Source organism: Danio rerio, chromosome 4 (genome assembly GCF_052040795.2).
Source record: "Danio rerio strain M-AB ecotype USA chromosome 4, GRCz13ab, whole genome shotgun sequence".
Taxonomy (NCBI): domain Eukaryota; kingdom Metazoa; phylum Chordata; class Actinopteri; order Cypriniformes; family Danionidae; genus Danio; species Danio rerio.
Genome location: NC_141024.2, coordinates 58,945,082 through 58,972,341, shown reverse-complemented (window position 1 = coordinate 58,972,341; position 27,260 = coordinate 58,945,082). Strand labels below are relative to the sequence as shown.

At 40.1% G+C, this 27,260-nt stretch overlaps 1 protein-coding gene, 1 long non-coding RNA gene and 2 other non-coding genes across 4 annotated transcripts; all 4 read right to left on the bottom strand.

Annotated features, from left to right (window-relative positions):
- Window positions 1–8,233: 8,233 nt before the first annotated feature.
- On the bottom strand, window positions 8,234–18,223 carry LOC147844993 (uncharacterized). The gene is made up of 2 exons (XM_088650323.1): window positions 13,482–18,223; window positions 8,234–8,474 (listed from the first exon to the last, which is right to left on the bottom strand). Exon 1 carries the CDS (start codon window positions 18,168–18,170, stop codon window positions 16,986–16,988), a length of 1,185 nt encoding a protein of 394 aa, XP_088506449.1. The 5' UTR covers window positions 18,171–18,223; the 3' UTR covers window positions 8,234–8,474; window positions 13,482–16,985.
- On the bottom strand, window positions 8,819–26,351 carry LOC148682228 (uncharacterized). The gene is made up of 3 exons (XR_015943045.1): window positions 25,617–26,351; window positions 11,668–12,663; window positions 8,819–11,250 (listed from the first exon to the last, which is right to left on the bottom strand). It is a non-coding gene; the product is annotated as an uncharacterized LOC148682228 (long non-coding RNA).
- On the bottom strand, window positions 20,391–20,461 carry trnag-gcc (transfer RNA glycine (anticodon GCC)). The gene has a single exon. It is a non-coding gene; the product is annotated as a tRNA-Gly (tRNA).
- On the bottom strand, window positions 23,383–23,453 carry trnag-gcc (transfer RNA glycine (anticodon GCC)). Its single transcript has one exon. It is a non-coding gene; the product is annotated as a tRNA-Gly (tRNA).
- Window positions 26,352–27,260: the final 909 nt, after the last annotated feature.

Genomic DNA, 27,260 nt, shown 5'->3' with positions numbered 1-27,260 from the left:
ATGAAAGCCAAAATGCCCTGTAAAACAACAGAGAATTGTAAGGGCTCATCAGGGACTTGAACCCGGGACTTCTCGCACCCGAAGCGAGAATCATTCCCCCAGACCAACGATCCAGCAAAGCTTCTACATTTTACATGGCATCAGAAGCAGCAGATGGTCATAAATCCTTATTTAACAGTTGAGTCAGAACATACCTTCAAAAGCTCAAGCATTGAAGCAGGGATTGTTCTTTATTTGGACCCAGGACTTCTGCAAGGGCTCATCCAGGATTTGAACCCAGGACCTCTCGCACCCTAAGCGAGATTCATATCCCTAGACCAACGAGCCATTGAATGCAACAATTTTACTGTGTAAGCCACAACACCCTTACAAAACAGCAGACAAGTGTAGGGGCTCAACCAAAATTTGAACTTGGGATTTCTCACGGCATGAACGAGAATCATGCTCCTAGACCAGCAAGCTACTATGCAAGGAATGTTTATGTCGCGACACTATCTGGTGACAAACTGAAATTCTTCAAAAGAAGATTGAAATAGGTCTCATTCATTTCATTGATTTGAAGCTGCAAGTTCCACCAAGATTTGAGCTTGGATCACTGGATTCAAAGTCCAGAGTGCAAACCATTACACCATGGAACCAAGACCTTCATTAGATGACATCTAATGCTTGCAAACTGGCATTGAAACAGGCCTCTGTGAACACTAAGATGTCCCTCTAAACAACAGGGAACTGCAAGGGCTTATCCGGGATTTGAACCCAGGACCTCACGCAACTAAAGCAAGAATCATACCCCTAGACCAGGGGTGTCCAAACGTGTTGGGCCGAGGGCCAGATGCAAAAAAAAAAAAAAAAAAAAAAAAAAAAAAAAAAACTTTGTCCCGGGCCAAATTTTACATTCATCACACAGACACGCGTAAATATATGTATATATATATATATATATATATATATATATATATATATATATATATATATATATATATATATATATATATATATATGAGCAATATCACACGAGTAGCAGTGCTACGAGTGTGATATTGCGTTTATACAACACTTTGACGGCATAATTGTGTATAAACAAAATCACAGAGATTTTCAAAAACCCTTTTGTATGTGGAACTACTTTCTTCCACATTGGATTCAAATCATAAGCTGTCAGTTAAACAGCTGAGCAAGCAACTTTTAAACTTTAGATCTGTAGTGTCTGCTTTTTGCTGGCTGTATGTGGGCGGAGTAATATACAAAGGGTAAAGAGGCTGTAGGAGTTCTGATATTGCAGAATATTGCACGACTATCAGCCAATCAGATTTGAGAACCAGACAGAACTGTTGTATATATATATATATATATATATATATATATATATATATATATATATATATATATATATATATATATTGTTACGTCCTTTTAGATGTTAATATTAAACTAGGAGTAGATGACAATAACATACATTAGTTTAATGTGTGTGACAAGTGGGTGGAGAAAAAAATAAACTGAATCAAATAATCACTGCAATTATTTATTGCCCATATATCCAATGAAAACCAGTGAAAATATATTATACAGTGAAAGGAAAATATTTACAATGATTAAATAATGAATTACCTGGGGGGAGAGGAAGTAGTTGAATGTGCTTAAATCAAAGAAATAAATATAACAAAACTCAGTAACTGTTTTCACCAAACTAAACTAAATATGAAAAGAAAAGCATGAAAAGAAACATCTTCAACGTACCAAACGTCTTAACTAAACTGCTCTAACTAAAAACAAAACATACAGAAAACAGCACATTCTCCTGAACCTAATGAACTAATACAAAATATCAATCTGAGTGTTGTATATGTATATCGCGCGACTTACTCACTCCTACACCTCTCCGAGGCATCACTCAAACATGTCAGTTAACTGGACAATTTCACAAACATTGTTAAATCGCAAACTTTAGACAAGAGCATTAAACAAGCAAAACACATTCTCTCAGACTAGCCTTCGCAAGAGAGACTGTCCTCACAGAGACCCACAGAAAGAATAAGAGCGAGAAGTGGCGAGAAGGAAAGAGACAGAGAGAGAGAGATCGCCATTGCAGTTTGGGCTCGGCTTTTAAACGCTACGCCAACCAGCGATTGGTGGCGCAAACCCAGCGTCAGCGGCCAACGTCATCAGCACGAAATGCTCCAATGCCGTTCGTACCTGTAACACATGCATGAAACGACACACCCACATACAAACGAACGCACACACTTATCCAAAATACGTTCTGCGAGGGAACGTTACACTCACCCTCTTAAGACTAAACATAAAGCAACATTAAGCTCTAGATAAAGTGTCAGCAATGACATTTTCAGATCCTTTCTTATGCTTTATGTTTAAGTTAAAATTTTGTACAATCAACGACCAACGCATAAGGCGTTGATTGTGATTGTACATTCTAGACAGAAACACTAGAGGATTGTGGTCAGTGTATACTGTAACAGGCAAAACTGATGAACCCACGTAAACCTCAAAGAACTGCAACGCCAAAATCAAAGCTAAAGCTTCCTTCTCAATGGTGGAATAATTACGTTGGTGTCTATTAAACTTACGTGAAAAGTAACAGATTGGGTGATCAAAGCCAACATCATCTTCTTGGACAAGCACAGCGCCAGCACCCAAAGAACTGGCATCAACTTCTATTTTAAATGGACGTGAGAAGTCAGGTGCGGCAAGAACAGGTGCACAAGTAAGCAACAACTTAATACTCTCAAAAGCCTGTTGGCATGCATCAGACCATACAAAATCAGCTTTTGGACTCAGCAAGCTAGTCAAGGGACAAACAACAGTCGAGAAATTACGACAGAAACTCCTTTAATAACCAGCCATTCCTAAAAAGCGGCGCAACTCGCGTCTCGTTGTAGGAATAGGAAACTCAGCTATAGCTGTCACTTTGGCACTCACAGGACGAACTTGACCTTGACCTACTTCTTTGCCCAAATAGGTAATTGTTGCTTTTCCAAATTCACACTTGGCTAAATTAATAGTCAACAAAGCGTCAGATAACCGTTTAAAAACAGTACGAAGTGCAGACAAATGCTCATCCCAGTCACAGGAATAAATTACTAAATCATCGAGGTATGCATGGCAATTTGGAACTCCAGACAATACGATGTTTACGAGGCGCTGGAAAGTTGCGGGAGCGTTTCGTAACCCGAAAGCCATTACTTTGTATTGTAGGAAGTTATCCGGTGTAACGAAAGCTGAAATTTGCGCAGCTCGCGGAGATAATGGTATTTGCCAAAATCCTTTGAGTAGATCTAACTTCGTGACAAATTTCGCCGAACCCAAATTGTCAATACAGTCTTCCATTCTGGGCAATGGATAACTATCTGGCACAGTTACGGAATTTACCTTACGATAATCCGTGCAAAAACGGAATGTACCGTCAGCTTTTGGCACAAGCAGACACGGAGAGCTCCAGGGACTATGACTATACTCTGCTAGATTATTTTTTAACAGATAATCAACTTCGTCTTTCATCACAGAACGTTTTACATTATTTATTCTGTAAGCATGTTGCTTAATAGGATGATCGCATGTCACTTGAATATCATGCTGTAGCACGTTAGTTTGAGTCGGCACATCACTAAACAGCATCGGATATTCTCGCAACAGTTTGATCAAATCACTTCTCTGTGTTTCTGACAAAGTATTAAAATAATCTGGCAAATTATCAAGGATCTCCGAATTCAAAAGTCTACCACACATCGTCAAGTCATTACGAAACGTAAAGTCATCATCATCATCATCATTGTGACACTCACCCAGAGAAGGCAGCTCACTCACATCAGCAGAGTCACACACAGCAGTGACAGCAGCAACTAAGGGATCAGAGGAAACAGCAGCAAGTTGTTCCTTTTCGAAATTACCAGACACTTTCCTAGGGTAATACAACTTGAGCATGTTAATGTGACAGGTGCGAAATTTTCTTTTTCGATCAGGTGTATTTATCACAAAGTCAGTTTCACTCAGTTTTTTCGACACCTTATAGGGGCCAGAAAAACGAGCGGACAACGCTGAACTGGGTACCGGTAGCAGTACTAAAACATCATCGCCAGGTTTAATGTCACGGACAACAGCTTTCCTGTCATACCATCCTTTCATGTCCTCCTGAGCTACGGACAGTGACTCACGTGCAAGAGTACAAACATTGTGCAAACGTTCTCTAAAACGGCTAACAAAATCCAAAATATTTACTCCTTTTGATTTTTCATTTAACATCCCATCTTTCAGCACTTTAAGAGGCCCGCGAAAGACGTGGCCGAATGTTAAATCTGCCGGAGAAAACCCTAATGACTCCTGAGTAGATTCACGAATTGCAAACAACATTAATGGTATTCCTTCATCCCAGTCTTTTTCAGAGCTCATGCAATATTTTCTCAACATGGATTTTAGTGTTTGATGAAAACGTTCGATAGCTCCCTGACTTTCAGGATGATACGCGCTTGATGTTCGGTGCTTTATGCCTAATGAGGTTAAAACTTGCGTGAACACTTTTGACAGAAAATTCGTACCTTGATCTGTTTGTACGATTTTTGGTAACCCAAAAGTAGAAAAAAATTTGATCATTGCTTTGATCACAACAGGTGCAGTGATTTTCCTAAGCGGGATGGCTTCGGGAAAGCGGGTTGCAGAGCACATAATAGTTAATAAAAACTGATTACCTGCTTTCGTCTTTGGAAGAGGACCAACGCAATCCAAAATGACGTGCTCAAATGGTTCGCCAACAATAGGGATCGGAACAAGTGGTGCTGGTGGAATCTTTTGATTTGGTTTGCCAGTGACCTGACAAACATGACAAGTGCGACAGTGAGAAACAACATCCTTCTTTAAGCCAGGCCAGAAGAAATGTTTAAGAATGCGCTTGTAAGTTTTTGTCACACCTAAATGACCATATAAAGGGTGATCGTGGGCCAAATTTAGCACTTGTTCTCGATAAATTGTAGGCAGAACAATCTGACAAACAACCTCCCATTCGTTCTCTACATCTCTGCTAGGACGCCATTTACGCAACAATAATCCATTGTCAATCACGTATACACTCAGGTTATTTTTCGTTTGTTTAAAATCTTTGTCAGCCGCAGAAAAACATTTCGTTAAGGACTCATCATCTCGTTGTGCATTTTTAATTCGTTCGTGCGAAATAGGTTCAGATAAAAGATCACATTCGGGCGCATCTGTGGGCGGAGTATTGTCGGAGCGCGTTTCTTTCTCAGCACCTTTAAAACTTTTCAAATCGACCGAAACAGGATTTTTCTCAGTAAACAAAGGTGGCAAAAATGAATCAGATAATATTATTTCTTCTCCAATTCTGCGTTTTTGGGCACAAGTGACTACATTCGCTGAAAATACTTCTGGAAACGTGTTAGAAATGTCATCAGCAGGGATAAAACAATCAGGTTTATCAACCACTTCAGGCAAAGATGAAACTTTATCCCCGGCCAAGTCATTTCCGAGAATAAACGCAACACCTTTGACAGGAAAGGAAGGACGTACACCAACTTTGACAAAACCTGAAATCAAATCACACTGCAAGTGAATTCGATGCAAAGGCACCGTTAAAACACCCATCTCAATTCCCTGAACTAGAATGTTGGATCCACAGTAAGTCTGATCAGATAAAGGAAGTGCATCAGAAATTAAAAACGAGTGAAGTGCGCCAGTGTCCCTCAAGATTTTAATTTCTTTCTGCTCTTCAGTATTTCCATTCACAGAAATCAGCCCCTTCATTAAAAATGGCTTAAAGCCAGCGTCAATTTCATTTTCACTAGAGTCAAGTTCAGACAAAGTTTTCACAAAAGCTGCTGGTTTCATTTGCCCTTGCTGATTTTTTCGTTTAAGCACTAAACATTCGGAAATTAAATGTCCCGATTTTGTGGCAGTAAAAACACTCTCTAATCTCTTTATTCGTTGGTGAACTACTTTTTGGACGTGCGGAATTTTGAGCCGTGAAGGAACTCAATGTCTTGTCAGGTCGGGGTACAGAAAACACGCTCTTGTGCGTTAACACATACTCATCCGCAAGAGTTGCGGCTTGTGACAAAGTCGTGACTTTCTGTTCATTAAGATATGTGACAATTCTCTCAGGCAGGCAATTTTTAAAATCCTCCAGAAGCATCAATTCTCGCAGCGCATTAAAATCTCTCACATTGTTAGCAGCCAACCATTTATCAAAAAGAACTCCCTTGTCACGGGCAAATTCTACGAATGTTTGCTGTGCATTTTTCTTTTGGTTTCTAAAACGTTGTCGATATGCTTCAGGCACTAACTCATATGCGCGGAGAACAGCGCTCTTAACTGAATCATATTTCAAACTCTCCTCCAAAGTTAAAGCAGAACAAACTTCCTGTGCCTTACCGACTAATCTACACTGTAGCAAAAGACACCAAACTTCTTTAGGCCAATGAAGTGCGGCAGCCACACGCTCAAACACAGCAAAATAGGAATCCACTTCGGATTCTCTGAAGTGAGGCACTAAAGCAATATGCTTACTAATATCAAAAGCACTAGACGAAACATCACTCAAAAAACTTGCCGAATTATCATTAGCAGCAGGACTTACAGGATTTAACTGTACAGATCGGCCAGAACCAACCTTCATCGAGTCTAACTCGAGCTGTCTAAGTTTTACCTGTGTCTCCGCGTCGATTTCCAATTTACGGATATCCAGGCGCAGCTTCATCTCGGCGTGGCGCGTCTCAGCTCGCTCTTGAGCTTCAATCTGCATGCGAGCCAGGCGGACCTTTAGCCTCGCATCACCCCCAGACTCAAGTGAAGTCGGGGAAAATGGATGGAAGGGCGGCAAGCCAGTCTTTGCCTCGGTCTCCACCTCGGCATACTCACCCGTCTCCTTCTCCGCATCCACTAAATTATCAGAACTGTGTTCTACAGCCTCTGCACCAGCCTTATCGCCATCCGCATCAGGTAAATTTAAAATTTTGTGTTTAATCAAGTGCTTTAAACCTCGTCTTTAATAAGGCGCTTTAAAGACTGCCTCACAACAGGAATGCGATAGTGTTCACCTATCTGCAATAAATCGTCTTTCCTACATCGCTCAAAAACTTCCAATATCGGATTAGCAACAAATGTTTCTAAATCAAAAGTACTCATTGTCTAAATTCTCACAAATAGCCTACTTACTTACAAAAGACCAAAATTGCAAAGAGAGAAAATGATACTATTTCACTGTCAAAGTTTTTCTCCTTTTTTCTCTACACCATCCGAGTACACACACACACAAAACTATTATCCGGGACTAAATTAAGATTTTAAATAATTTAAATAGATCGCGGATGAGCCCCCAATTATATGTTACGTCCTTTTAGATGTTAATATTAAACTAGGAGTAGATGACAATAACATACATTAGTTCAATGTGTGTGACAAGCGGATGGAGAAAGAAATAAACTGAATCAAATAATCACTGCAATTATTTATTGCCCATATATCCCATGAAAACCAGTGAAAATATATTATACAGTGAAAGAAAAATATTTACAATGATTAAATAATGAATTACCTGGGGGGAGAGGAAGTAGTTGAATGTGCTTAAATCAAAGAAATAAATATAACAAAACTCAGTAACTGTTTTCACCAAACTAAACTAAATATGAAAAGAAAAGCATGAAAAGAAACATCTTCAACGTACCAAACGTCTTAACTAAACTGCTCTAACTAAAAACAAAACATACAGAAAACAGCACATTCTCCTGAACCTAATGAACTAATACAAAATATCAATCTGAGTGTTGTATATGTATATCGCGCGACTTACTCACTCCTACACCTCTCCGAGGCATCACTCAAACATGTCAGTTAACTGGACAATTTCACAAACATTGTTAAATCGCAAACTTTAGACAAGAGCATTAAACAAGCAAAACACATTCTCTCAGACTAGCCCTCGCAAGAGAGACTGTCCTCACAGAGACCCACAGAAAGAATAAGAGCGAGAAGTGGCGAGAAGGAAAGAGACAGAGAGAGAGAGATCGCCATTGCAGTTTGGGCTCGGCTTTTAAACGCTACGCCAACCAGCGATTGGTGGCGCAAACCCAGCATCAGCGGCCAACGTCATCAGCACGAAATGCGGATCCTCCAATGCCGTTCGTACCTGTAACACATGCATGAAACGACACACCCACATACAAACGAACGCACACACTTATCCAAAATACGTTCTGCAAGGGAACGTTACAGCAACCATTCAGTGTTTACATTTAAAATGTATTTAATTTGGAAGAATAGGGGAATTTCTTCTGCATGGACATAGTCAACTATGAATACATCTTTTAATGCATACCTCACACTATCAACAGTCACATTTGAAACGCGCTGAATGTTGAAATGTTCCATAGAGTGTATGTTTGTGAGAATTGTCTGTAGGTCTAATGGGAGTGATGATAACGGAGTCTCTATACTCCTACCTACTACCTACACTGTTAACCCTTACTGTAGATTATGCAGTAAATAACTGTAAAATAGCCAGTGTTTTGCTGTAATAAAAGGAAACAGTATTTGTAAAAAGGAAAGCAGGATTTGTATGAAATTTTGTAGTGCAAAGAATAAATTACAGTAATTTACATTATGTACTCATTACAGATAGTTACTGTGATAATAAATGGTAAATTACTGCTCAACCATTATTACCCCATGTACTCTGATGCTTTATGTTGATATATATATTGATATATATATTGATATATATATATATATATATATATATATATATATATATATATATATATATATATATATATATATATATATATATATTTACTGTTCAGTTTCGGTATGTGAATGGTCAGTATTGAGGAGAAAGTGAGACAATGCATTGATGATAAGCTAAATTTCTCTGCAGCCATCTCTGTGTTTTCTTTGGTTCCTTTAATGTTTTTAACATTGAGTATCAGGAGTCAACCAATGTCAATGTCACAGAGCTAATTAAAAAGTAAAGATATCGACGAGATGCATTTAAAGGCAAAAATATTCACACAAAGCAACCAAACTATCACAATCATTTTTATAACTTTGTTTACTTTTCTATAATTAATCTAATTTGCCTAGTTTAGCCTATAGTTAAGCTTTTAAATTGCACTTTAAGCTGAGTATTAGTATTTTGCTAAATAACTAGTAAAAATGTGTTATTTAAAAAATATCTTAAACAGCATGTACATACATTTTTGCAGAGACTCAATGAATTTGTTTGAAAACTTCAAATGAAGTAGGTAAAAGTGGCATTAACAGTATAGTATAAAGGCTTTCCTAAATAAATGTATTAATCAGGTTATTTGTTTTTTTTTAATTATTATTATTACTACAGGTTTGGAACAACATGAGGATCAGATTATTTATTTATTTTTTTGCTTTGGATGAAGTTTTTATATTTTTTTTGTTTTTATTCAATGATATGTGCATGATTGTGATAAATGTAGGCAATTCCTAAATGTCAAACTCCTGAAGGGCCGCAGCCCAGCAGAATTTAGTTCCAGCCCTGCTTCAACACACTACCTTTAGATTTAGTTTGATCAGGTGTGTTTAATTAGTATAACTGCACTGTTACTCTGTTGTATGTGCAGTAAATAACTGTAAAATAGCCAGTGTTTTGCTGTAATAAAAGGAAACATTTATTATTTATTAACACATATTATTTTACTATAAAAGGAGTAGACTTTGTATGAAATTGTGTAGTGCAAAGAATAAATTCCAGTAATTTACTTTATGTACTCATTACAGATAGTAACTGACAATAAATAGCAAATTACTGTTCAACCATTACTGTCCCATCTTCTCTGATTTTTTTTGTTGCTATTTATAGAGATGTGCATTTTAAAGGCAGAAAATAATGATTTAGGCATCACCACACACTCCCACAGATTGTCTGTCTTATTCTAAACACAAAGGTGTTAGAAAGAGTTTTCAGAAAATGCCGGCCCTTTAAGGGAGCCAGGTGTTTGATTTGTTTACTGCTGAGTGTGCTCTATTCTCTGTCCATCAATTCAGATGTAGAGTCTGATATGTTTTAGGCTTTAAATAAGAATCTACAATGAGTAAGTAAAATGTGTTCAAATGTTTTTGAGGGTTTCTAAAATAAGGCTGTGTTTTAACTTATATTGCTGTTATCTTGAACTGTGTACTTGAAAGCTACATTATTAGCTAGTTAGCCTCTCCTTATATAACTTTTAACATTACTTTTGTTTAAGTATATGTATTTATTGGATATTGCATACGGCCATATTGTACAGATGCTAACAGTTGTATGTATCTTTCTGGCAACTAAGCCAAATTTAAATTCCATCATCTCAGTAAGGTAACATGTGCACATCATCACAGGGAATCACAAAAACATGATACACATAGCCATCTACACACAAAAGGTCCACTGTCCGGTCCCAGGTTGTGAGTTTGTTGCTAAGTATTTTTCAGAGCAGTGTTTATGAATTTATATTAGAAACAATAAAAAAGTTTGTTGTCATGAGATAATTATAACAATAAAAGATTGGATCTTTTGGTTTTTCGGTGTTGCCAACTTTATTTTTATTTTTTATAATTATTTTAAACTTTTTATTGAGATTTGACACAGTTTTTAATTATTTAAAACTTTAAAATAATTATTTTGTGTTTTTTGCTGTTCATTTGCTGATCTACCTTCATGCAGATTTCAGTTTTTATCCATATCAAACACACCTAAATCAATTAATTAGGACCTGAACACCACGTAATAATTACAGGCAGGTGTGTTTGATATGGGTAGCAACTGAAATCTGCAGGAAGATAGATATACAGGAACAGGATTGAGCACCCCTGCTATATACCATGGGGTCAAACTCCAAGTTCCTGGAGAACTGCAGCAGCAGAGTTTAGCTCCCACCCTGGTTCAACATTACCTGTAGATTTCTAACAAGCCTTAATTAGTTTGATCAGGTGTGTTTAATTAGAGTTACAGCTTAAAGTCCCGGGGCCTGTTTCAGTAAGGAGGTTCAAACAACTCGGAGTTTAAACTTGAACTCTGAGTTGATTTACCGAGAGATTAAAAACTCAGAGTTTTCGGTTTCAGAATAGCTGATCTGAGTTAGATCAATCAACTTTGAGTAGACCAACTCAGAGTTAAGCGCGCACACCTTGACTATAAAAAGGCCTTATTAATGGAGCACAGATATTACGAGTGACTATGGCAACATCTTAAAAAAAAGAGATCAGCATTTCTTTCTCCGACTGAATTTGATCTGCTCATGCAAAGTTATATCAAATATGAGTCTATATATTTAAAAAGAAGCAACCATCAGTGAAACAGAGACAGTTAGCGTGAGAAAACATCTGCTCAAGTTAATGCGTAATTTTTAATTTAAAGTATTTAAATATTTAAGTATAATAAAATAAGTAATGTAATGTGTGACGTTTATAAAATGTTTCTAAACTTTTATACATGTTTAGCAGTTTTAATAGATTTAATAGTGCACTTGTGTGTCTGCCTTTTTATTTATCAAGTGATAGAGGTTGATATAACATTTAGAGAGTAAGCAGTGCTAAAAATACTTTTTAGAAAGAATAATAATCCTATTAATCTAGAAACAGTACATGTCAACGGTTAAGCTAATTATTTATGAAAAAAAGGACAAGCCATTCTCGTACGTGACTTTGTTCTGTGTGTGACAAAAATGTAGGCAATATCTGTTTCCATCCAAATATATTACATAAATTTGTGCAAAACTGGAATAACGCCTAAAAGATGCGAATAAAGCAGCGATTTTTATTGAACAAGTCAAAGAGAACAAAATCGTCACTTTCTGATGAACAAATATCAACAGTAAAAACAGAATTTACTGTGGTAGAAGAAGCTGCGCCAATTATTTTTTATTTAATAAATGTACTTGCACCTCAGACGACAATGCTGACACACAATAAACACGTGGGGGCGTTTGAAGCCATGAGACGCGGTGATCTTGACACGCTTGAGACGCTCGGAGGTAGTTAATAATATACGCTAATACTGAAACAGTTAAGGCATTTTAGAATGACCAAAACAACATTTAAGATGTTCTACAGTGTGCTCAGTCTGCTGGTTTGTCCATTCACACACATTTTCATTATCATCTCTAACAAACCTTTTTTTTTTAATGCACATACTGTAATTTGTTAAGTGTTTCCTTCATAGTTCATGCGCATCTTTTCTTATCAAATAAAAGTTTAACCTACTCAGTTATGCACATGTTTTATTATGCGTATTTTCAAAAGTTATGCGAATCATGACGTTTCTATCAATCGTTTTTATGCACATCTCCAAAATGAGCTCTAAAATAGGTGTGTGGAGACGTAAGGCTAAGGCGAGAAATACTGCTTCATCTTTAAAAAAGGGGAGGAGACCGACAGAAACTCAGAGTTTAGAGAATAAAACCTGCTCCGGACCAGGTTAGATTCACAGAGTAAGTTACCACGGTAACTGACTCTGAGTTAAAGTTACCTTTCTTTCAGAAACAGGCTTGACTTACCCTGCTTTCTCGAGTTTAACAAACCTGCCATTTTGAAACGGAAAACCCAGAGTTTCTCTCATTTCAGGGTTAAAATACTCTGAGTTTTCACTTAACCTCCTTTCTGAAACAGGCCCCCGGTCACACTGAACTTTACTCCCTACAGACTTCCATTCATACGCATGTGAGTACTGCTGACCTGGAATGATAGCTCATGTGACATTTCATAATTCGCAGCATTGAAAAGTTCAAGCTTGGAGAACGCTGACATGCAAAATCACATCATGTGATTGCTTGATACCAATCAAAGATCAAAACATGACCTCTCTGGCTTGCTTTTTCAATCTCTAATTATTTTGTTTAATTCCACTACTCGCTTTGTTTAATTCCACTTCGCAGTGCAGTATGACAGAATTTTGCATGCTTAAAGGTTAATGTGACCGCAGCCTTACTGTGCAGACCTGTTATATGCAAGACAATATTTATATCTGCTGATTTCTTAATTTTGTTATACTTTTTCTGTTATTTATTTGTTTGGTGCCAAAACAATAAAATAAATTTGTCTGAAAAATGTTATGCCTTCTATTTTTAAATAACAGCTAAGAATACTAATTAATTTTAGTAACACTACAATAACTATATATGACATACTATTAATGTGTATGCAGTATAATGCTGTGATTTGTAACACTACAATACAGTAATTAACTGTACACAGTTTCCAGTTAGTTACCACTGCTGCTCTATTACAGTAATTAACTGGCAACACTGTTGCCAGCTACTCACTGTAATGGTTCAGTTACAGTAAATTACTGGCAACACTGTTGCCAGCCACTCACTGTAATAGTTCAGTTACAGTAATTAACTGGCAACACTGTTGCCAGTTACTTACTGTAACCAAACTTTTACAGTGAGTGGCTGGCAACAGTGTTGCCAGTATTCTACTGTAAAAAAACCTAGTAAGGTCTAACAGTGCACTCAAACTCATCAAGAATACAAGGTGTGGAAAATTCCCAGCATTGTTTCATTTGGTGCCTCTCACTTAAGGTTTTGGCAATGTTAATAAAGTTTCTACAGCTGCTAGCAACATTCTTAAAATACTGGTGTTTAGCCTCAAAACGCATGCACCAAAGCAAGCGCAAAGGTTCAAATATAGATGTTAGTCTTGAGTAATGTATCAAAAAATGACACTTGGGTGTCACAACATCCCCAAAAACATCCCTTAGCTGTGTCAAAAACTCAAACACCAGTGTATCTAACATTGCCAGGTTTTCCCTTTTCACTCTTGGGGCAATTACAATGTCAACAATGTCACAACACAACAGAAAAACATTCCACTGTTTACTGTTGGGAGGAATACGGTGTGCCATTTAAAAATGGCAAAATCCTAAACAAAAACCATTTTGTGAGGCAGACCCAGCAATTCCAGATTTGTGTAAGCTTCGCTCTGACAAATGCACTGTTTTTTTTTTGTTTTTTTTTTTGTCATTTTGACCAATGGAGAGTTGCTCAAGTTAATCATTTAACTCCTTAATAGTGATATGTTTTTCTTTGTGAGCCCAGCTCAGAACAAGTTTTATTATTAGAGGAATAACTCCCTCCAACAAATCATGCATTATATCAGGTGGAAATGTCTGTCACGTCAAAATAGTTCAATTCACTAAATGGTGATGAATAGTTTACACCATATGTTCTTCGATCATTTGCGTTTTCAATGCATGTTAGATGGTAGAGATGTTCCTCTGGAGTTCTTAAAACAAAATCACTTTCAGTAAATTTATCTTTTACGTCTGTGTGGGTTGCCATGCAATAGCGGCAAACTCTAGCAGAGTTAAATGACATCGTAAAACCAGCTAACATATGTGCTGAAAGATTGTCTGCCGAAAATGTTGCTAGTGCAGCATGAACAGTCTGCTCAATCCCACCTACAGTTATCATGAACCCTTCACGTTCAAGTTTTTTCAGGTCATCCAACATTGGTTTTAAAATGGTTGCTAATCCACAGTTTTTTACAAAGGTTTGTCATACTAATAAAGCAAGGTGAATGTGCTTCAGTTTTGAGGAGTGTTTAAGGTTGCTTTCAGTATAGTAAAAAGCACAAAGCTTGTGCTTGCTTTTTTTTAACCTAGCGGGTTGACAACGTCAAATTCTAAAGCATGTGGGTTGACTTTAAAGTAGGAATGTTCCTTGAAACATGTACCATTTGTGTAGTCATTTAGGTAATCTGGATCTTTGTGTAAATAGTTATTTGTCTGAATTTCATCAAATATGTCGTCACGTGAGCAGTAGTTAGTTAAAACCTCAGTAATAGGTACATATGAATAGGTGCCTACTTTGTGTCCACTCGGTGACCTCAAAATGTGATGTACTGGTTCAATCAGCCTAAGCTTAGATTTACAGTGCTCTTTTAACATGTGTGGAGAGCTAACAATTTTTGAAGCTTCTTCAAAGAAGTCCCTTGACTGTACCATTTGTCTGGTTTCAGGACATTCTGAAATGTTGAACCCATTTTTTTTGAAGAGATGGTAAGAAATAAAAGAGTCGTAATTTTCTTTAAAATAACAAAATAAAAAATTCATGTCATTAACTATTTCGTGCTGGACAGTCTGAGGAATGTGATTTTTTTCTCTACATTTAAGAATTAAACTGAAGAGATTTTTTTTAAAGTTAGCCAAAAGCTCATTCCTACTAGGTGGAGGCATTTCATCTGCCAAAGGCTGTAGCTCGTTGGTATTTTCCAGATCATTGTGACAGTCAATGTTTTCAAAATCATGGTCCATGTTTTCAGTAGCATCCAGGTCATCACGAGGCAGAACAAGCTTCCTGTGTTTTCGATAGACATGACGCCTAAAAGACTTATATAGTGTAAAAGATGACTTGCAATCATTCAGTCCACAAGTGATGTTGAAATTTGGTTCATGGTTGTGAACCAGGCCAACATGTTGAATTAGTTTCATTAAGGTGAAGGTTTTCCTTCCACACCTTGTGCATCGATATGGCTGTGGCATTTTTAGCACAGGATATTAATTATTTGGGTGACCGTTATTGGAAGGGGCTTGCCACCCTCCTCAGTAATCTTGGCTATGGCATGCTGCAGGAAGGTCAGTGTATTCTTCATATATGGTGGATAAGCCAAGTTGAATACATAATAAGCACTGAAGGCTGCAATGATTCCTTCTTCAGCTCCCATTGCCCTGCACACCTCCACACCATCCACTTTGACAAAAAATTGTGCCCTCTTGGAGAAAGCCATTTTCCAGTCAGTTTCTGCCAATTGTATGGTTGGGTATGGAGTCTCAGCATCACACTGTAAAAAGTAAAAAAAAAAAAAAAGTTAACCATCTATAAGAAACATGTATCAAGACTATTAGAAAGCGAGAGTTCAGCTAAGTTCCATACCTCTCCCAGTGTGATCAAATTCTCAACTTTTTCTTTGAAGACATGGGACAGCAGAATCAATCCTGCACGAAAGTCAGAATCTTTTGCGAAAAAAAGTATAAAAGTAGCCATATACATATACTCATACACACACAGATATACAGTTGAAGTCAGAGTTATTAGCCTCCCTGTTTATTCCCCCCACCCCCATTTTTTTTTTATAAATAACTGATACAAGACTGTATATATATTTATATATAAGTATATATACATTAATGCGTTAGTCAATGTCCAAACAATCAGCAACCTCAATGTGAACTGCTTTAATTGTTAAGCAAGTGAACAACACTCCAACCCTTTTTACTATACTCCGGCCCGTTTCACTTCATATATATATAGTCTTGTTCGTAACAGTTGCAGGGCTGATAGTGGAAAAAATTCCTGAGCCTGAACTTTTTTTCCTTGCCCCTGAGGTGAGTAGGGGTGGGGGTACTATGTATGCAACGCACTTTTAACTCATAACTTGTGGGCCCCTGGGCCCAAATATATTAACAGCCTATGTGTAACCCTGATCTTCATTATTGTCAAGTGGCTCTTTTTAGATATTTTCCTATTTGCATTATGCCCCCAGTATTATTCAAGAAAACCTAGCATTTTCTTCTCAATATGTTCAGTGCCTAGATTGACATTATTAGCCCATCTTAGAACAATCACTGGAAGTAAATGCTACAGATGCTACAGCCATACCAAGACAGGTCAGTAAGTGGCAATAATAGTACTCCAAAGTACACAGGAATTGATTAACTAAAGGACATGAAAAGGACACACATTCATTTTTCTTTAACAAATTTAATTGCAAAATATGCACCATTCAACTGAAAAACCGTAATAAATAAGTATACTGTAAAAGACAGTATGGGATTAACAAAAAAACATTTCTCCTTCCCTTTATTTTTTCCTTTCTGAACTTAGTTTTTGGTCCAAAACATGCAAATGGTGACCACTGAACTGAAAAAAACAAAATAAATAACTGTAAAAGACAGTGTGGAAAACATGTCTCCATCCCTTCATTTCTTCCTTTTTGATAAACATTGTTTTGGGTCCTCAGAACCTTTTCTTTTTAACATGTTTGATGATGCTTTGGATTGATAAAAGAGAGTAAAAACTGTGTTGGTGCAGATGATGTGGAGACTGGTGCTGAGGAGGGTTGGGGTGGTCTTCCAGGGCCTGTTGACCAGAGGAGTTGGTGGCTTGTGCAGAGGTGGTGGTGGCTTGAGCAGAGGTGGTGGAGGCTTGTGCAGAGGAGGATTGGGGTGGTCTTCTCTTTTTCAGGAGGGCCTGTTGAGCAGAGGAAGTGGAGGCTTGTGCAGAAGAGGATTTTGCTGGCCTTTTGATTTTTCGGGCCTGTTGAGCCAATTTGTTTGCCTCCTTTGAGGACAGAATCCTTGCTGCCTCACTAAGCCTTTTCTGCTTTAGTGCCTGTGCAGTCTCTTTCGTTTTCTTTAAATGTAATTGGTAGTTTTGGAATGAGGAAAGGCAGGATCGCCCTAAAGGCTGGTCAATGTTCATAGTTGAGGCTGTCCAGTCCCTGGCCTTAAGTGTGGACCTGATCACTGCGAGGCTCTCATATGTTTCCACATTAATGGAGCACCTGTCAGACTCTAGGATATCATCCATTAAATTGAATGATGCTTCCACCAAGGGGCCTGTAAAAATGGACAAAAGCGCTTTAACAAGTTTGCACAGGGTGGGATACCTCACACCTCTTTTTGCATTTTTCAAGGAAGCAACATGGCTCCACCAGTCTACATCAACTCGACAGTCCCCTTCAATGTAGTTTGGTACACGAAGAAGCATGTCCGCATCCATCTGGTAGGCCCGACATTCTTCAACCAGCTGACCAATCTCTTCTGGAGGGACAACATTTGGCAAGGCCTTTCCTAATGTAGTGAATGCTCCAACAACTGCATCGGATTGAATTAGAGACGGCGATATGATGTTATCCAGGGGAAGGTTTTTTAGCAGAAACTCTGCTGACCTCAGATACCCTTCTCTGAGAGAGTCATAGATATGTCCAACCCATACCTTCCTTTCCACACGAGCTTTGTTCATTGAATTGTAGCAGAATTGTCCAACAGAGAGCCTCTGGTTTGGCAGTTGCAAATCCCTGCTCCGTACATCAACCTTGAGAATCTCCTTGTGACTCAGTGGAACAGCCTTTGGTCTCATAAATTTGCCCAGGAGCTCTTTAACAAGGGCCACCATTTCCACATGCAACAAATGCACCATTGGCTTTTCATGTTGAAGCTTTTTGACAAATCTCTGAAATGTCAGAAGGACCCCTGCAAATATAAGAAAAAATAAATAATTCAATTTGAGCAATTAAAACTCATGACTGGTGTGGGAAATAACTGAACAAAAGTATGATTATGTATTTAAAATACAATATATACTGTAACTAAATAATAATACAACTAAATTTATTTCCAGCAAAACATTAATTAGATCAGAACACTAGTCATACTGTCATACATATAACAGAGGGAATTACTTTTTGATATATTCCAAGATGACTGTATAACAAAGCATTTTTCTTTCTGACACAATGCAAAAAATAGCCTTTGAGGTGACATCATATGTTTCTAGGTATCAAGTCTAGGTCTTGCATCCTCCGATAAATAAAAATTAGATTAGACTCTGTAATGAGACTACAGAGATGGCTTTTGAATATGTTACTCACTTTCATGTACAGGAGTAAATTATAGGAAACTGTTACCTTGATACATTGTTCTTCACAACATCACACAGTACTTAAATGTTGATCATATTCTCATTAATTTGGTTATTGTTGCTGTAGAAAAGACCTGACTGTTTCATTGTATCATGACTTAGGTAATTTGTTAGATCAGGTGCTAGTGGACTACAAACACTAAAAACACAAAAATATGTAACCAATACAACATCAAGTTCAAGTTGCATTAAGTTTGCCTAGTCATACAAAAGATACCTCTGTATAAGTGAATCAAGACTTTTACTCTGTCAAACTCTGAAATGAGCACAGAGATGCGATCTTTTCGGTCTTGGTTAACTTGTGTTCCCGTCCGGGACGCTGCTGCCTGCTCTTTCTGAAGAACTACTATCCTGGCCTTTTCCTCAGTTGTGAGGTCATGCCGCTCAAAAACCTGATTAAGAAGCCTTCTGTAGTACACACACACACACACACACACACACACATATATATATATATATATATATATATATATATATATATATATATATATATATATATATATATATATAGCCTATTACCTTAATATGCTGATAATTTGCTATTTTCCTAACACCTACCATAACCATTTAAAAAAATATCTCAAAAGATGTTGCATCATTAGGCCTCCTGTACATTCCATAATGAGCTTAATCTAACTAAACTAAATAACGAACATTAAATACATCACACCTGTTATTATTAAAAAGAGTTTTATTAGGCCTACCTGTATTTGTGTTCCTCATTTGGGTCCAGGACATGATAGTAGTGCACCACGAGTACATCCAGTAGTTCATTCATTCTACTGCAGACTTCAGGCATCTGAATGAATCGGTTACTAATGGGCCTTATCAAGCTCTTGGGGGGGGGAGATGGAGTAAACTCTGAAATTATGCAAAATCTCCTTCTGCTTTGGGGACTTCTCTATGTCATTATAAACATCAGAGCAAAAATCTTCCACCTCTGATTGAAATGGGCTCATGAGAGCCTTAGCCGCATTTGACACCATATGGACAGTGTCTCCCAAAATGTCCAACAGATTGGGGTTCTCCTTTCTAGCTAGGGTCTCAAGCCCCAACTTCTTCCCCCTCATCACTGCGCAATTGTCTAGTAGCATACTGGTGACCTGCCTCCACTTTAGCCCATATGAGTGCAGGACGTCATTTAGTTCCAGCATCAAAGCTGAGGCATTCGCAATATTTACTTTTTTGCTGGCAAGATGCTGTGTTTTTACACTGCCTGCATCCTCTTCATAAAATCGGACCAGTACATTAAGAATTTTATCCATACTTTTGTCCGTGGCCTCGTCAATGTTGACTGAAAACATGCCATTCATAAGCTTCTCAGACACACGTTTTTTTTAAACTCTGGCAAGATGCCGTGTGTAAGAAGATAGCTTGCGTGCTGCCTGGAGACAGATAGATGCACCAAGGCGGGTCTATCCTCCGCTAATTTCTTACATAATGTGACGAGTGGGTGGGCGATAGTAAATGACAAGTCAAGCTCAGCAATGAAGGAGCACTGCAAGGATTAATGCAAGGCTGTTACCCAGAGCTGGAAGAGTAGCTACACAAAACAGCAATTGTAATGGACGGGAATCGGACCACGGTCTTCTGTGTGGCAGGCAAGAAATCTACCACTGAAGCAACAATGCTGATATGCTTATACTGCAGCCCTAGTGGGGTGTTATTGCTGCAAGGCTGATACCCAAAGCTGGAAGAGTAGCAACACAAAACAGGAATTGCATTGGCCGGGAATCGAATCCGGGTCTCCCGCGTGGCAGGCGAGAATTCTACCACTGAACCACCAATGCTGACCCGTGTTCTTCCTTGCCTTTGTGTGTGTGAGTGCTAAAAGACCGTCAACCAGAGCTGAAAAAGGAGCAACACAAAACTGCACTTGTATTAGGTGGGAAGCGACTCAAGGTCTACCACGTGGCAGGCGAGAATTCTACAACTAAACCACCAATGCTGACATGGTTTTATTGCAGCCCTAGTGGGGTGTGATTGCTGCAAGGCTGTTACCCAGCGCTGGAAGAGTAGCAACCAAAATCAGAAGGTGCATTGGCCGGGAATCGGAGCCGGGTCTCCCGCGTGGCAGACGAGAATTCTACCACTGAACGAACAATGCTGACCAATGTTGTTCCTTGCCTTTATGTTGTGTGAGTGCTAAAAGGCCATCAACTAGAGCTGCAACAGGAGCCACTCAAAACAGCACATGTATTAGCTGGGAATCGACTCAAGGTCTCCGGCGTGGCAGGCGAAAATTCTACCACTGAACCACCAATGCTGATATGCTTATTCTGCAGCCCAAGTGGGGTGTGATTGATGCAAAGCAGTTACCCAGAACTGGAAGAGTAGTAACACAAAACAGGAATTGCATTGGCCGGAAATCAGACCTAGGTCTCCCACATGGCAGGCGAGAATTCTACCACTAAACCACCAATGCTAAAATGCTTATTCTACAGCCCTAGTGGGGTGTGATTGATACAAAGCTGTTACCCAGAGCTGGAAGAGTAGCTACACAAAACAGGAATTGTAATGGATGGGAAATGGACCTGGGTCTTCTGTGTGGCAGGCAAGAAATCTACCACTGAACTACAAATACTGATATGCTTATACTGCGCCCCTAGTGGGGTGTGGTTGATGCAAGGCTGTTATCCAGAGCTGGAAGAGTAGCAACGCAAAACTGTAATTGCATTGGCCGGGAATCGGACCCAGGTCTTCCGCGTTGCAGGTGAGAAATCTACCACTGAACCACCAATGCTGATATCCTTATACTACTGTCCTAGTGGGGTGTGATTGCTGCAAAGCTGTTACCTAGAGCTGGAAGAGTAGCAACACAAAACAGGAATTGCATTGGCCGAGAATCGGACCTGGGTCTCCTGCATAGCAGGCGAGAATTCAACCACTCAGCCACCAATGCTGACCGATGTTACTTTTTGCCTTTGTGTTGTGTGAGTGCTAAAAGGCTGTCAACCAGAGCTGAAAAAGGAGCCACTCAAAACTGCACTTGTATTAGCCCGGAAGCGACTCAAGGTCTACCGCGTGGCAAGCGAGAGTTCTACCACTGAACCACCAATGCTGATATGGTTTTACTGCAACCCTAGTGGGGTGTGATTGCTGCAAGGCTGTTACCCAGAGCTGGAAGAGTAGCAACACAAAACAGGTATTGCATTGGTCGGGAATCAGACCCGGGTCTCCCACGTGGCAGGCGAGAATTCTACCACTGAGCCACCAACGCTTACTGATATAGTTTTTTGCCTTTGTAGTGTGTGAGTGCTAAAAGGCCGTCAACCAGAGCTGAAAAAGGAGCCACACAAAACCGCACTTGTATTAGCCAGGAATCAACTCTTTGTCCACCGCGTGGCAGGCGAGAATTCTACCACTGAACCACCAATGCTGAAATGGTTTTACTACAGCCCTAGTGGGGTGTGATTGCTGCAAGGCTGATATCCAGAGCTGGAAGAGTAGCAACACAAAACAGGATTTTCATTGGCCGAGAATCTGACCCGGGTCTCCTGCGTGGCAGGCGAGAACTCTACCACTGAGCCACCAATGCTGACCCATGTTCTTCCCTGCCTTTGTGTTGTGTGAGTGCTAAAAAGACGTCAACCAGAGCTGAAAGAGGAGCCACACAAAACCGCACTTGTATTAGTCGGGAATCGACTCAAGGTCTCCAGCGTAGCAGGCGAGAATTCTACCACTGAACCACCAATACTGATATGCTTATACTGCGCCCCTAGTGGAGTGTGATTGCTGCAAGGCTGTTACACAGAGCTGGAAGAGTAGTAATACAAAACAGGAATTGCATTGGCCAGGAATCGGACCCTGGTCTCACCCGTGGCAGGCGAGAAATCTACCACTGAACCACCAATGCTGAAATGCTTGTTCTGCAGCCATAGTGGGGTGTGATTAATGCAAGGCTGTTACCCAGAGCTGGAAGAGTAGCTACACAAAACAGGAATTGTAATGGATGGGAATCGGACCAGGGTCTTCTGTGTGGCAGGCAAGAAATCTACCGCTGAACCACCAATGCTGATAAGCTGTTACTGCAGCCCTAGTCGGGTGTGATTGCTGCAAGGCTGATACCCAGAGCTGGAAGAGTAGCAACACAAAACATTAATTGCATTGACCGGGAATCAGACCCGGGTCTCCCACCACCAATGCTGATATGCTTATGCTAAAGCCCTAGTGGGGTGTGATTGCTGCAAGGCTGTTACCCAGAGCTGGAAGAGTAGCAACACAAAACAGGAAATGCATTGGCTGGGAATTGGACCTGGGTATCGCGCCTGGCAGGCAAGGTTTCTACCACTGAACCACCAATGCTGACCCATGTTCTTCCTTGCCTTTGTGTTGTGTGAGTGCTAAAAGGCCGTCAACCAGAGCTGAAAAAGGAGCCACACAAACCTGCATTTGTATTAGCCAGGAATCAACTCAAGGTCTCCCACGTGGCAGGCAAGATTTCTACCACTGAACCAGCAATGCTGATATGCTTATACTGCAGCCCTAGTGGGTTTTGATTGCTGCAAGGCTGTTACCCAGAGCTGGAAGTGTAGCAACACAAAATAGGAATTGGAAGGGACGGGAATCTGACCAGGGTCTTTCATGGGGAAGGGGAGAAATCTACCACTGAACCACCATTGCTGACATGCTTATTCTGCAGCCCTAGTGGGGTGTGATTGATGCAAGGCTGTTACCCAAAGCTGGAAGAGTAGCAACACAAAACAGCACTTGCATTGGCCGGGAATCGGACCCGGGTCTCCCGCGTGGCAGGCGAGAATTCTACCACTGAACCACCAATGCTGATATGCTTATACTGCAGCCCTAGTGGGGTGTGATTACTGCAAGGCTGTTACCCAGAGCTGGAAGAGTAGCTACACAAAACAGGAATTGTAATGGACGGGAATCGGACCATGGTCTTCTGTGTGGCAGGCAAGTAATCTACCACTGAACCAACAATGCTAATATGCTTATACAGCAGCCCTAGTGGGGTGTGATTGATACAAGGCTGTTACCCAGAGCTGGAAGAGTAGCAACACAAAATCAGAAGGTGCATTGGCCCGGAAACGGACCTGGGTCTCCCGCGTGGCAGGCAAGAATTCTACCACTGAACGACCAATGCTGACCCATGTTGTTCCTTGCCTTTGTGTTGTGTGAGTGCTAAAAGGCCATCAACCAGAGCTGAAACAGGAGACACTTAAAACCGCACATGTTTTAGCCGGGAATCGACTTTAGGTCTCCCGCGTGGCAGGCGAGCATTCTACCACTGAACCACCAATGCTGATATGCTTATACTGCAGCCCTAGTGGGGTGTGATTGATGCAAAGCTGTTACCCAGAGCTGGAAGAGTAGTAACACAAAATAGGAATTACATTGGCCAGGAATAGGACCCGGGTCTCCCGTGTGGCAGGAGAGAATTCTACCACTGAACCACCAATGCTGACCAATGCTTTTTCTTGCCTTTGTGTTGTGTGAGTGCTAAAAGGCCGTCAACCAGAGCTGAAACAGGAGCCACACAAAAACGCACTTGTATTAGCCGGGGATCGCCTCAAGTTCTCCCGCATAGCAGGTAAGAAATCTAGCACTGAACCACCAATACAGATATGCTTATACTGCTCCCCTAGTGGGGTGTGATTGCTGCAAAGCTGTTACCCAGAGCTGGAAGAGTAGCAACACAAAACAGGAATTGCATTGGCCGGGAATCGGACCTGGGTCTCCCACATGGCAGGCGAGAATTTCACCACTGAGCCACCAATGCTTACCGATATGGTATTTTGCCTTTGTAGTGTGTGAGTGCTAAAAGGCCATCAACCAGAGCTGAAAAAGGAGCCACACAAAATCGCACTTGTATTAGCCGAGAATCGACTCTAGGTCTAAGAATTCTACCACTGAACCACGAATGCTGATAAGCTTTTACTGCAGCCCTAGTGGGGTGTGATTGCTGCAAGGCTGTTACCCAGAGCTGGAAGAGTAGCAACACAAAAAAGGAATTGCATTGGCTGGGAATCGGACACGGGTCTCCGGCATGGCAGGGTAGAATTCTACCACTGAACCACCAATGCTGATATGCTTATGGTGCTGCCCTAGCGGGGTGTGATTGCTGCAAGGCTGTTACCAAGAGCTGGAAGAGTAGCAACACAAGAGAGGAATTGCATTGGACAGAAATCGGCCTCGGGTCGCCCGCAAGGCAGGCAAGAATTCTACCACTGAACCACTAATGCTGACCCATGTTCTTCCTTGCTTTTGTGTTGTGTGAGTGCTTAAAGGCCGTCAACCAGAGCTAGAAGAGGAGCCACACAAAACAGCAATTGCATTAGCAGGGAATCGAACCCAGGTCTCCCACATGGCAGGCAAGATTTCTACCAAAATCACCAATGTTGATATGGTTATGCTACTGCCCTAGTGGGGTGTGATTGCTGCAAGGCTGTTAGCCTTCCAGCTGGAAGAGTAGCAACACAAAACAAGAATTGCATTGGTCGGGAATCAGACACAGGCCTCCTGCATGGCAGGCGAGAATTCTACCACTGAACCACCAATACTGACCAATGTTGTTTCTTGGCTTTGTGTTGTGTGGCTGCCACAAGGCTGTTACTTCCAGCTGGAAGAGTAGCAACACAAACGAGCAACTGCATTGGCCGGGAATCGGACCTGGGTTTCCCGCCTGGCAGGGGAGAATTCTACCACTGAACCTCCAATCCTGAAACACATGTTCTCCTGCTGAAGGATTCAGATTTCTGCTTTCCAATCCCTCTTATCATGGACCAACGTTTATCCTTTTCTCATCATCTTGTTTCTCATTATTTTTTTTTATTAAATATAATTATTTCATCATTTGAATGAGTATTTAACTGAAATTATTTTAATTAATGAATAAGGTAACACATTGCTTAATATAAGAATGTTCAGTACATTTGCCTGTCTCTTTATAACTATTATCAGAATCCACCAAACTAGGTCAGAGGTCACAGAGACCTTGAAGGGCCATGAAACCCCCTCGTTTCAGCAGGGTGTTTTCACACCTCTACTTTGGAAAAAGTCAGAAAAGTGGGCGTGTCCAGCTCTGTTTAGGTGGGAGTGTCGGAGGAAGAAAAGAGGCTTGGTGTGGGAGTGTCTATTTGGGCGCGCTGAATTTCAGAGTCAAAACACACACCCACAGCGGACAATGTGACTGTGTTTACATGGACATCTGTAGTCGAATTATTTGCCAAATTATTAAATGGTGGACTTTAACTGCAGTTTGGCTCTTTCATTCAGGGAATTCATTCATGTCCCTCGCGACAAACGAGATATTTGTATTCGTCATGCAATGTTTGATACCGCACGGCGAATGAGAGAAAAAAAAACTCTGCATTTCCCGGAAACTTAGATGCACACGGCAGGTAGCGTCAGAAAACCGCGTGTGTTATTCCGGTCACACAATCCAACACGAGGTTATAGTTTGGTTGTAACTGTTAGTGCAAACTTGTTTACACTCGGTGCAATAGTTTGTTTGATACGAATAAAATACGAACTGAATAAACAAAGAGCGCTGGTCGCTCACTTACCAAATCTGTAGAGACAGGACAATCACCAGCAACTAGAGCTGCGTCTTTATTTAGAGGAGACTAACGTTACAAGCGAATCCGGTGCCCGCAAATCCGGCTGTGTCCGCATACGCTGTTAGCGGATACGCTTCGTGGAGGGGGAACTGGAATTCCAGAAGGGAACAGAATCGACTGCTACTCCGGATCTCAGCGTTAGCAGATCAGAACAGCTCTCAGGTAAACAATAATCCTCCTTAGACACGTAAGTTATTGTTGTCGCGCGTCGCGTACACTTAATCCACACGAGTCTGCGCTCTCACAGAGAGAAAATGAAAATGAAACTTAACTGCAGCAAACTATAAAAGCAACACTTCACGCTTGTTTTGCCAACACAACGTGGCGTCTTTGTCGTCTACACTCTGACAGTAATGAATATTAATGAAGTTGCACAATAGAGCGCGCTGATTGGTTTGAACCAAGCCTTACTCATGCATTAATGCAACACACTGTAAGACGTAATAAGACTTACTCTGGCACAGACGCCCAGTCTGCACACTGGAATACACGCTATTATGTCATGACCGTGACGCAGCTTCAAAAATTCGTTTCAAACCGGAAGTACGAATTTGCTTGAAATAACGCAAAAACAACCAATTTACACTTTTTAGTGAAATATAAGTGTCCTAATAGTGTTTTTAGCAGTGTGGGACACATATACGACTGTCAACAGCTCAAAAAATGTGTTTTGGTGTTTCGTGACCCTTTAAGTGGAACTGAGGGCTGAGGACTGGAATCAACTGTTTCTATTGTTATTTCTATGAGTTAATACTGTCTAAAATGTCTAAAGTGATTTTGCTGTTTTTACGGTTAATTCTTTTAAAGTAATTCTACTTTTTATTCAAGATAGACTATGACTATGATAAGAATATAACTGCCTGAATGTAGACTATACCAATTTTTAACCAGTTTTCATAAAGATGGCTGAGAGTACACTCAGCCTTGAATAAGTAACAGATTATACTTTAAGTGTGTGTGTTCTATTTGATTGTTGATCCGTTTCACAGGTCTGGAGTCAGCTTTAATCAGT

Coding starts and splice junctions, on each gene's coding strand:
- LOC147844993 (XM_088650323.1), bottom strand. CDS start 18,170: ATGGTGCATTTGTTGCATGTGGAAATGGTGGCCCTTGTTAAAGAGCTC.